A 12265-nucleotide genomic window follows, 5' to 3' on the forward strand; every position below is an offset into this window, starting at 1 on the left:
CCAGTCCAAGTCATTGAGCAATCAGGGAGGATGATAGCGAGGGAAAAAGAAAAAGAAAATGGAAAAAGAAAAAAAGAAAAAAAGAAAAAAAGAAAAAAAGGTACAAGGGGCCGAAAAATCAGCCTTGGGTATGGAGATCCATTGATCCATCCGATGGGGATCAGAGGTTGCGAAACAACCTGCGATGTCCTGACTCAAAACTCGTGCTTATGGGTCTTCGGCCATCAGGGGAGAGAAAGATGCGTGTCCGCCCATAGTCCATGCGGGTTTTACATGGCACCATAGAGAAGAGCCGAAAGGTGTCTCAGTGGGTCGGGGATAGTTCTCGGCGCTTACGGCTGAGAGTAATCCATGGATGACATTCGTTGTTTGGTTTCTGGTTAAACCAAGAATGCCTCGAGGAGAATCTTACGCGGTAGTGTCAAAGCTGTCCTAAAGGGGGGAGAGAGAGAGTGTGTGTGTCTCCTGATACGAATGTGAAATATTGTAGTTGCGCCAGCTCGAACATGATCGAAGGCGATAGGCGTTGATGATCCACACCAGCTATGGGGCATTTGCAAATCATGAAAAATAGACCCCAACTTTAGCCAAGTTCATTCGGATTCCTCTGTGGAGAACAGCCCTGGAATGGGCGCATGGTCGATCCAATCGAAACAACAAGTGGTCGTAGAGATGCGCCGATCCACAAACTATTTTATTGTGTGTCGACGTGTGGGTCAATGCAAGGGCGACCCCTTGCCCCAAAGGACTCGGTGGCTTCAAGATTTAAATCCGGCAACCTAGACAGTTGACACAAGAGTTGCTCATGGAAACGGTTTCAAGGAGTCTCTCTCTCTCTCTCTATGTTTCTGTTCCTGTCCTCCTTCGAAGATCTTGAACTCTCAAGTAAATCTTCTTGAAAGACACGGGCTCGGATGCCAGGACCTCCGGTGGTCTGACTGGGACGCCTTGCCTACACAGGAAGCTTTGATCCGGCTCGGCGTGTTCCAGGTCCCTGTGTAGTTCATGGATGGCTCCGCTTCAAATCGCATTCTTGTGGCCTTTTTCCCCTAATTCCATGGTCGGACCATCGCCTCGTCCCGCGGAATCGTACCAAACTCTTCAGTCTAGGGCTGAGAGATAAGAAAAAGCAAAGAGAAAAGTGTGGTAACGCAACGCTGCAATATCTACGCACCACTTCTACGTCGGGTACATTTGCCGTGTGGATATATCCAAAGATATTTCGTGGTCCATAATTCCTTTGCCTACTATTCCACCGAAGAAGTCCGGCGGTGCTTACAGAGTTGTGTAGTTAACCGCAGAGCTAGAAAAGTGTGGATCAGATAGGGTTTGGCTGATTGTCTCGGCAATTGGAAGTACTCTTTTTGAGACCACCTCCATAGCGGAATTGCCCTGCTAATTCTCCTGTTTGCCATCAACTTGGGCGATAATCTACTGTGGAGACCACCGCCCATCACTGAAGAAAATCCAGCCCATCCTAATGCTGTGATGTCAACCCCGAGATCGGCTGTGACCAACGACTCAGATGTCCGGGGCCGTAGCCCCCCAATTGTGAGACTTGGTATATCATAGAGATGATGATGGACATCTCAAGTCTCTGGATATCAGGATGAGGCTATGCTGTGTGGGTATAAGGTAAGGGAGGGAGAAAGATGGGAAGAGTGACGTTGAGACGGGAGAAAACGAGGATCGGCAGAAGCTGGCAAGGTTGTTTTGTTTTTGGTGTTTTTGGCGTTTTTGGATGCTCGGTAGCTAGACAGTAGTTCCAGTGCCAACCGTAGAACCGTGGATGGCATGGTGCTGGATAGGTGATCTGCGTGTAGCTTTAGCTATAGCTAGAGATATCCACGATATGATGGACAAGCGGGCTTTGATTTTGATTTGTCCATTAACCCTCTCATTCTTCAAAGGTGAGCAGTGAGCAGCTCGGATGGTCCCTCGGCCCAAAGCCTATATGTGCTTATACCGGACTTTCTCTCTCGGATATTCTTACGGAGAGAATCCTCAATCAAAGAAATTCTCTTTGACTGATAAATTGGTGCTCTCCGACAGGCACTCTATGTACTACATCTGAAGCGTCCAGCTACCACGTTCTCATTGCAGTGGTTCAAATCATCATGGGCACTCGTATCTACTGACCTCGCCAGGCTCAGCTGCCACCTGAGAATGAATATATTGACACGCCAACCCTCTTCAAGCCACCTCGTGCACGCTGCAATGACAGCGCGTAAAGAGGACCACATGTCCGGCTGCTTATTTCCCTGGATAATCCCTGTCCTCTGAAGGATCAGCATCGTTGTCAACCTGCTACACGCTGGTATCTCCTCTGAAAGCCTTTTCAGTACGCGGTCCTTTCAAACCCACTATCCAGGCAATGCATGATCACCGATCCGATCGAGTATCCCTGAAACCAGCTGGACCTGATCTTCGCGGCGAGTCTAGTCAGTCGATCATATCACAACAACTTCACCTGAATCAATGAAACACGGAGGACTTGGGATAACTGCATCATACTGCCCGCCCTCCCAAAAAAAAAAAAAAAAAAAAAAAAACTAGGAAATGGTCCAGTCCAGCCTTGCGCTGCAGAGAGTCATGTCCATTGGTTTACTGTACAGCCTCAGAGGAGGAGGGGCCAGGCGAGTCATACATCTATCCATCCATGTGTCATCATTCTCCACATCGACAGGATTTATGTAGTGAGAGCGCCTTGGTGGCGTTAGGGGTTCTTGCACTTCGCTTTTGACGAGGCTGGAACTATGGGGCCATCCTTCTGGAATGGTGGGTGGGGGCCAGGGGTATGTCTATCTACAGAACATACCTATACAACATGGGAAACGAAGATTCAGGACTAGGGGGTAAGGCTGCAGGTTTGTACATATATAACTCGGAGGGACGACCCGCGGGTCTTTTGCAACCGAATGCTCACAAGACTCCAGGGCTCAATCTTGCCATACTTCCTGCTGGAAACCAAGGTGCTACTCACTACGTACGACTCATCATTACCCGGTTGCTAACCACAGACTGTGATTTGAAAGTCACAGGATTCCACAGATCTACTGGTTGACCAGTTGATCAAGATTGCGGTCTATAAGCAGCAGTGTTCCAGAACCAAGCTGTCATACAAGGCTAGTGGGACAGGAACGCATTAGCTCGATGAGCCGGTGTCGGGTCTAGTGCTTCTGGAAGGGTTGGATGGTGACACTCCCCGTGGGGAAAGCGGCACAAGACACCCTCGAACGTTGGCTATTGCGTGATGTGCATATAGACGAGACGAAACCTCAGTCAAGTGGGATCGAGGCAGGGGCGTGTGCAGACTGCAGCACAAGCCAGACATCTTCACACTGGCGTTAGATTGTGGTCGTGGCCATTCTGATATGCTACGAGCAATGAAATGGAGCTATCCATGATCCGTGGATGGAAAGAGGAGGATTGGCAAGGGTTTATCCTGCAGAGTATGGGACATCTCGCTGGAAACACTGCCCGGTATACTACACATACACAGGTACCACCATATCCATGGACATCGAGAATTGTCAAAACGTCGATTCAGTAACCTCTTCAGCTACAGAGAAACACATGGCCAATGGGTAGTAGACACAAAATCGGAAACCAGACATGAAATAAAATAAAATAAAAAAAATTCAGACAGACGTGCCCAAGAGATGCATTCAACCCATGTAGATAGCTGCATATACAGAAAAGTGAGAGAGAAAAAAAAAAGATGATCCAAATATCAACACCGAGAAGAAGATACTGTGAACGCCGATGTGCGAAGATGTACACCCAAGATACTGCGTCAGATCAGGTCTGCTCCTTGTTTTGCGTGTTTTCCGTCTTAGTGTTTTCCGTCTTGATGTTTTCTACCTTCTTTTTCTGTTGTGTGTCTGTTTTCATCATGGTTTTCAGGAGAAGCCAGTCCTCAAGATGAGTGGCACGAGGCACCTTCTTCCCGTCCTTGATCTGGGTCAAGGAAGGCTTGAAGTCACAGACAGACGCGTACTTACGGATCAGGTGGCGCCAGTAACACGCCTCGGCGGCGGGAGTGATATAACGATCACGGAAGGTGCGCACGGCGTTATCGGCGATGCGCTGAGCGACCTCAGGGTTATCGATGAGGAACTCCATCTTGCGGGGCAAATCCGAATAGTCGGTGCCGACTTCAACGTAGTTAGCCTCGGGGCCCGACGCGATCATAGCCGCGTGGTGGGCCTCGCGCCAAATCATCGAGTGCGCGACAAGAACCATGCGGCAGTTCAACAAGTATTTGCCGCGGCCCGAGTAGGTGTGTCCTTCGGTCTGTGCGGCGAACATATACCGACAGTGGTCCTCTAGCGGGAGAACTTCGTCCTTGCCCCAGACGAAATGGTGGACACTGGCCCAGCTCTGGCCCTGGGAAGCCTCCAATAACTTGCCGCGGATCTCCTTGTTGGTATCAACGTTCCCACGCCAAATCAATTGCTTCTTTTTGTCCTGGAACGCGAGCCCCGGCGAACGCGTGCCATCGGCGTTGATCTCCCCTTCGTCAATCTCGATCATCCGCCGCCGCGCCTCGTTATATGTGCTGATCGACGCCTCGGGCCAGGAATAGTATCCAAAGTCGGGCATCAGCCAAGTGGCGTTGTGTGCATCACGTTTGGTATATGAAAAGATCGGCGGGCCGGACTCGGGGTCGTGTGGCCAGTCTGACGCTGTGAAAAAGAACTCGATGCTCGGCAGCAAGTGGCGGTCCGGGACAGCCTCCAGCGCCCGTTGCAGAGCGAGGAGCGTGGCACGCGCGCGACTCGCGGTGTTGGTCATCTCGCCGAATTCAACGATATATACCTAGCGACGAAAATTAGCACCAGAATCCGACGTGTAACAAGTAAAAACCATGTTAACCAACCTCTCCCTTATGCACAATCACGCGGGCCTGGTTATCCTCGACAGTCCGAGACTCCAGCTCGGCAAAAGTGATGTGTTGTTGCCGTTGCGCCACCGACTTGTCGATCTCAAGAAACAGTTTCGGGAAGGCACTGAGGCACTGCTCTTCCGAGAGCCCGTAGTTGAGGGCATCGCGTTCGGTCTGAAATTGCCACGTTTCATTGTGAACGGGAGCCGGAGACGGGCACTCTTTTGTGGGCTTCTCTTTAACAGGCTTGTAGGGCGTTTTCAGGACGTATTTAGACGAGATATCGCGAGGACCGCGGCCGAGGAAGAGAAGGAAGGTGAAGAGGATTAGCGACGCCACCGCGCCCGCGGTGACGATGACGCGAAAGGACGGTCGTTGTGCCAGCATTCTGTGACTGCAAGGGTTGTCTTCCCTGGTTGGCCGGCCGAGTCGAGATGGTCTCTATGCACGGCACTGGGGGTCCATTGGGGATGGACTGGGGGTGGGAAGGGAGACGTGAGATCGTGAATCTCCAGAGGATGCGCGAGCTGCCCTTGGGCTCCAACGTGCTTCAGGGGAGGGGGGTCCTGCACGGGGGAAATGGCAAAACCAGATTACCGCACTGACACGGGCCCCACAACGCCTCCCGGTGTGGAGTCCACGCAGACAGGATGATACCATCGTGAAATTTTTTTTAATGCTTTTGAATCAGATTCCATCTCGAATGAAATAAAGGTCTGGGCGATGAAAACAGAGAGTGTGTATTATGCGCCTCGAAGAACACACCTCTTCACCTCGTCGACCTCGAGGTGAGGTCCTCGGAAGACAAGAAAAAAAAAAAGAAAAAGACCCCAGGCATCAACGCTTGCCTCTTCCGGACATCACCCCCAGCGATGCGCAGCAACCAATCAAATCCTTGGGATCTCTGGTCCGTTTTCGGCAGAAAAAAACAAGCCCCTCACGGCGTAAGGTAAGCACCAATCATACGGCAGATCCGTGTGTAACGGTAACAAGAGCCGCGAGAGTGGAGAGGGCCGGCTCATATTGGCCTGGAGTTGGCAGCTTTTTGTTTAGACCCTCTTTTGAATGACAAATCAGCACTCGAAGCAACAGACACGTGTAGCCTTGCCAACTCAGCCACACCTTAAAATTCTCTTAATTTTTAAAGTTGCACAAGATACCTCTAATCCTGTCAATCGTATGGGCATCGGGGCAACCACGGCAATAAGCAGCAAATCAAAGCCATGGTTGGGGTGGGTCAAATTAAGATCATGATCTGCTAAGTGCTTTAGATACAACTAGACTGATACGGGGGCGGTCACAAATTGCTTCGAATCAAATCCATGAAGCTCGAATGTATGTACACGGGAGAAGTGTCGCGACTTGCTATATTCAGGGGTATCTCAACATGAAATGAAATGGGGGGCAAAAAGATCAAGATGCCAGGTCGGAGAGATCGTCAAAAAGAACACGCGAAAGGAAAAAAAAAAACGCGAAAGACCAGCCTGCTTATAATCAGAGAGTTCATCGCTCGTCACCACTCGCGGCCGCACTGCCGCTATGACTGCTAAAGTAGCTCTCGTCAATCTTCAAGATCCATTCCACCTTCTGTGCCTCGGTACGCGTCGCGAACAAGAAAGTGTTCTGCGTCCCATACACCGCAAAGATATTCGGGCGGCCACGAGAGAGCGACCGGTCAGCACCTGCACCCGAACCATCTAGCAGACGCGCAAAGTCGGGCGCGTGGTCAACGCGCGAGTTGCGCAGATTGATAGCATTGATTTCGTCGCCCTCCGGGACCGAGTAGACGTGGAGATACGGCCGGCGGAGCTCCACAAACCGGCGGACCCAGACATGGTTAGCGTCGTCGGGAGTTAAAACATAGCCCGACTTTAGCGCAGACGGATTCTTCGGCAGGGTCTGGATCGTGGCCACAAAGCGCGGCTTGAGCGACATCTTGTCGGAGATGCCCCCGTTCGCTTGGTTGGCATGGGAGGCAAAAGCCGCGCCGTTGGCCGGGGGCTCTGTGTTACTTCGGATCAGAATGGTCTCGGTGGGGTCCTTCTTGGCTGACCAAAGATCAAGATATTTTCGGAGCAGCTTGGCTTTGCGCTCATTGAGATCCTGGTTGCGCATCGGTGTCGATCGTCCACTGCTCCGAGCGGGTGAAGCCATCAGGCTGCCCGCGCTGAGAGCGCCTCGGGCAGCATGCAACTCCGCCACCCGCCGTCGTCGTTTGCGAGCGGCAACGTAATCCCGAACTAACGACACTTTCCGCGGAGCCCAGGTCGTCAAGAGCTCCTCGCCTTTCACGTAGTCGTTTTGGGTATTCATCCGCCACAGGTCGGCGGCACGCTTGGCCGAGATGGGACGAATGACCAACGAATACATGCGGGTCGTCGAGTGCACAACCCGCGTTGAGTTCCACAGTTGTTTAAACATGGACTGCTGGCGAACGTACGTCCGGCCCAAAATCTGAATTGTCTGATCGGCCTCGAAGATGACTGGGACCTGCAGCCGAGTCGAGACAAGGTCCCAACGAACCGTCACCTGTACCCGGTACTTGTCGGCTGTCACACGGTCCAGCAGAAGGGACCCGTGTAAGCTCGAATCCCACTGGCCCACAATCGTGACGTTGGAGGTTCCATCGGCGTTGTCCTTGACCATGGGTTCTTGAACAAACTTCAACGGAATGTCCGGCGTTTGCAAATCTTGATCTGGAATCTTGCCCCAGGGGTCGAGGAGTCGAACAGAACCAACGCGAACGTTATTGATATCATCCCACGGAAGACTCTCAGTCGAGCTATACGTGAGATTGATCGAGATACGGCGTTGCAGACCTTGGTGAAGTTGCGAGGTACCGGCATCGAGGTTGTTACTTTGAACGACCTCAACGGGGAGATAGTCTCCAGATTCTGCGAGCTCAAGGATCTGAACTCGAGCGAAAACATCATGCCTTTCTTCCGAATAGAATTCCGACTCGGCAATCCGGGGAGCAGTCCGCTTCTGAGGTGTAGGCTCTGCCGTGTCGCGCATGTCGTCCCAGCTGAGTAGCTTGTCAAGGTGCACCGATGTCACGCGAGCAAAGACACAGACCTTTAGCGCAGCAGTCCGTGGGCTGGAGAGTGGAAGGCTCATGCTATGGACACTTTCGAATCGTACCGGGCTTTCATCAAAACCCGTGATCATTTGTGTAGTGGTTGCGCCCCCTTCCTCGGAAATACCAGGAACGAAGAGCTGCGCATGGACCTCACTCCCTTCCCACTCGGCGAACCCGACCATATCTCGCATGACCACGTTGAATTTCAGAGTGGACGAAGGCGCCTGGGCCGAGGATGGCTCGAGTGACAACCGAATAATTCCAATGACACTTTGGGTGTATGGCGACATGACCTCGACGGAGAAATCTTGCACACGGGTCTCAAAAACAGCAGTTAAAGGGATATCCGCGTCGCCGATAAGGGAATATTGCGGCGAGCACGGCTCGGAAAAGGGATTATCAAGCTTGAAATGTTGAATGTAGTCGGGACGATCGATGTACTGGTGCAACTGGCGCATGGCCTGCAGACGACGCTGGAGCTTCTCGATCGACCAGAGATGGATTACGCACTGTTTGTAGTCAATGACCCGGACCGCTACACACGGTTTCTTAGCCTCGTCCAGGACGACGTCTTCGTCGCCAGAGATTCCATTCAACACGAGATCATATGAGGACGCCATGTTGTGGCCATGGTCAACTATGGCGAATTGGAAGACCACATTCTTGTCCATGATATGGCTCATAACTTGTGCTTCCTTCATGAGCGACGCATGTTGGAGGACCTTCTCAGCCATGCGGACATAATTGCGCTGCGACCAGTGGCGGAAAACCAATAGCGCAACCTCAAGTTCTCGCGGACTCAGCTTGGCAAAGCCGTTCTCATAGATCTGGGGGACGGGCTTGCCCATGTCTCGCATCTGGGTCTCGAAATTTTCTTTTTGTTGTTTCAGCTGCTCTTCAAACTCCTCCTTGGCAGTGCGCAAAGCGTCCTCCATCCGCTGTTTCTCAGACCGTATCTCCCCTGGGTCCTGGTGAGGAGAAGCCTCCGCGTTTTTGAGCTTGTCTTGGAATTCTTCTTTTTGTCGATCCAGCTGCCGTTGCATGTCCTGGCGAGTTGAATTCAGGGACGCAATGCCATTGGGCGATTCGTCGTCGTCATTTTGCCGCGGAGTACCCGGCATCGTAATCGCGGTGTCCAGGGAGAAATTGTCGATGGTTCCATTGGACATGTACTTGTCACGAGTTGGGAACGAACTGAGCGAGTCGGAATCTTCTTCATTCTCTGGCAGCCCACGGCGCACCGCGCGTACCTTCTGTACATCCTCCAATAGATTATCAAGCTCATCGTCCGGTAAATGAGAGATCTGATCCGGTCCCATCATAGCACTGATGGCTTCTCTACGAGCAAGAAACCAATCCGATTCACGGCCACGCTGTGAAGGCATTGGAGAGTCGGCCCGGCTCGAGTCTCCATCGATTTCAGATCCAGTCTTGCTCAAAGTTCGATCATGCGTTTTATTCGGTGCCGGCGAGCCGAGCTGGCTAGTCGTGACGGAATGGCGCAGTAAGCTCTGCTCGACTCGTTCGGCTCGAGCCTCTTGAGGATGATTGAAACGGAAAATGTGGAAGTCGCCCAAAATAATTCGGTAGCCGCTCTTGAGACGCTGGGGCTTGTCAACACGCAGGCCATTGACCATGACCGCGGCGCCTTCGGTGGGGACAATGGTCACGACATTGTCCGCATTCTCAAAGGTACAGTGCTTGGGAAGGATTTTTGAGCCATTCAGTCGAATCTCAATAGAGCTTCCTTGGTCCATGTGTCCCACAGCGGTGGTCCCTGGTTTAATGTTGTAGACCAAACACTCTGCCAACAAGGGGTCGTCGCTGAGGTTGACCAAGTGAGGCATTTTCTTTGGGGTACTGAGTCCAACGAAGCCTTTTTCGATGTTGATACCCAGCTCCTCCAATGCAGCTTCGCGCTCTTTGTGAATGAACTCGGTCTTCTGCAGCTTTTCCTCCCAGGTCTGATTGAGATCTTTGTAGAGCTTCTCACTCTGGTTGAGTTGCTCGACGATTTCTGCTTTGCTGACTTTGGTGACAGAGCCATCTGTCTGGTGGATAGAAACCATTTGCTGCTCCAGCGGCGTATCTGGGGGGTAGGATTCCTCGGCCGGGGGTGCACCCGCTGCCCCGGCCACAGCGCCTGCAGCTCCTCCGGCTACCACACCGCCTCCTAACTTGGACCTGAGCTGAGCCAACTCTTCTTTGAGTTCGCGGATCATGCGGGCATTCGGATCTTCGTTCACAACAGCGTGGTTCTTGATTCGCTTGGCCGAATCGGCGTACCGCAAAGTACCCAGAGTTTCTTCAAAGTTGATATCTGCAGGAGAGATAGCTGCAATCATTGAGGTCATGGAGTTACCTCCCAAAGAATCCTTCAGTAGCCATGTCAACACGGAATCACGATACGGGACCATCGAAGCATTCTTCTTCTTGCCGGCGGAGACGTCGGCGAGGGCAGCAATGACACGGCCGAGGGTTGACAAAGAACGATTAATCTCAGCACCCTCCTTCAATCGTGCACCAGTGGCCCCAGTGGAGGTTGCTCTCTCCGAACCTGCCAAATCAACCAAGCTGATTTTGGACACTTTCTCGGTATCCATTGATGTTTCTGAATCATGGCGCTTTTGGGTGAGCGTCAGTGTGAAGACAGCATGTGATCGACTGGATGTTTCGTTCATGTTCGTCGCGGCCACTGTTCGGGCCTTATTACCTTCGTCCATCAAATTTTCGATCTCCTCGAAAGAGCGGACCACCAGTTTTGCCAAATCCTCGACATAGGGACCGGTAGACGGATGCTCTCGAACTTTCAAATTCCCCTTATTCGACGGGTTAAGCAAATCGCGGACTCGTTCATTGTAGATCTCGAGGTAGGTCACTTCGACCGTGCAATTCAGGCTCTTGTCTTCTTGTATCTGGTGGATTCGTTCGAACATGGACTGGCAAATTCGGGGGATGACACCGTATTCTTTGCCGTATCCCATCATCGAGTACGACTTTCCCGAACCCGTCTGGCCGTAGGCAAAAATACAGTTGTTGTAGCCACCGAAGGCATTGTCCAATAGCGGCATGCCCAGATCGTCAAAGAGGTCATCCTGGCCGGCGAAGTTGGGGGCTTTCTTGTCAAAAGACCAATATGATCGATCGAAGGCGAAGGTCTTCGGTCCCTCCACCGCATTACCCTTTGCGCCTTTTCGCGATTTATCCTCTGCGCCCGGTGGTGCTGTGAGCACGGTCTGGGCGCCTTTCATCTGCACGATACATTGTGCACCTCGTTCGATTTCTGGAGATCGACACAAACCACCGGTCAGCGAGTCCCAGCGGAGGTAACCTATTTCCATGCCCCACACTCACCTCTGCTATTGAAAGGCCGCACCCGCACCACCACCTTAATATTACCGGCACCACCTGGAGCCATGTTGGATCTCTACCCCATATACTGGGGAACTTTCACCAATCAACGGGTGTAGGATCCAGACTCTGACAGATCAACGCGAGCGGTGATAGGGACACGCCGATGCGCGAACTCCGCGAGGAGCGCGGCCGGGGATGATACCGCAAGAGGGTTGAGTCCGAGTCGGAGGTGGTTTGTCTGGAAACGGTCGCTGGAGACTGGTTCAAGGAGAGTTTCGGAGCCGTGGGTGTCAACAAAGACGTCATGGATCAATCCAATATTGATCCAGCGCGTCTGTGATGTTTTTTTTTGTGGGTTGGGGGTTTCCGGTGAGCGCAGCCGTCTGGGTTTGACAAAGCTGCTCGCTCGGTTGTCGACAGGACGCCACGATACTGACGGGAGTGGCTCGCAGCACGGAGACGAGGGAATGCGATTGTGGTCGAGTCAACCTGCCATGCGGGAAAAGCCACCTGAGTCTCCGGGGGCCCCTTGCGCTGAGTAAGCACTCCACTTGCCCGCGATGTCGAGTCAAACTGCGAAGGTGAGTATCACATCCATAGATGTCAAGGTAGAGATGTCAAATGTTCTTGATGGATCTGATAGAAAAAAAGTATCTGATTTTGCAATGGACTGACATTGTGGATATGGTTTGGGCCACTTTGTCACACTATTATCCGGGGCACTTGAATCGGAAGTAGGGAAATAGGGCCATTTAAATATTCGATATGTTCATTGTGGGTGTTTTTTTATGGTGGAGGTGAGTATTGCTGCCATCTCCATGACTTGTGGAATGTGGGGAGAAGGCAGCGTTGACTTGGCGATGGTCGAGTTTTCGGATGGTAATGTGGACATGTCCTACCCAGAGAATGTTGGAACTACTAGATCTATTTCACTGGAGACTTGA

The 12265-nt window shown here is 52.0% G+C and overlaps 2 protein-coding genes across 2 annotated transcripts; both read right to left on the reverse strand.

Annotated features, from left to right (window-relative positions):
• Window positions 1-3801: 3801 nt before the first annotated feature.
• NUU61_006020 (uncharacterized protein) lies at window positions 3802-5275 on the reverse strand (the record flags this gene model as incomplete). The annotated part of the gene is made up of 2 exons (XM_056656548.1): window positions 3802-4821; window positions 4883-5275. The coding sequence occupies 2 exons, from the start codon at window positions 5273-5275 to the stop codon at window positions 3802-3804; spliced, it is 1413 nt and encodes a 470-aa protein (XP_056509348.1).
• A 1116-nt stretch (window positions 5276-6391) lies between these two features.
• Window positions 6392-11385, reverse strand: NUU61_006021 (kinesin-3 motor protein uncA; the record flags this gene model as incomplete). The annotated part of the gene is made up of 2 exons (XM_056656549.1): window positions 6392-11211; window positions 11322-11385. The coding sequence occupies 2 exons, from the start codon at window positions 11383-11385 to the stop codon at window positions 6392-6394; spliced, it is 4884 nt and encodes a 1627-aa protein (XP_056509349.1).
• Between the last annotated feature and the right edge of the window lie 880 nt (window positions 11386-12265).

Source organism: Penicillium alfredii (genome assembly GCF_028826965.1).
Source record: "Penicillium alfredii strain IBT 34128 chromosome Unknown utg000009l_segment0_segment0, whole genome shotgun sequence".
NCBI lineage: Eukaryota > Fungi > Ascomycota > Eurotiomycetes > Eurotiales > Aspergillaceae > Penicillium > Penicillium alfredii.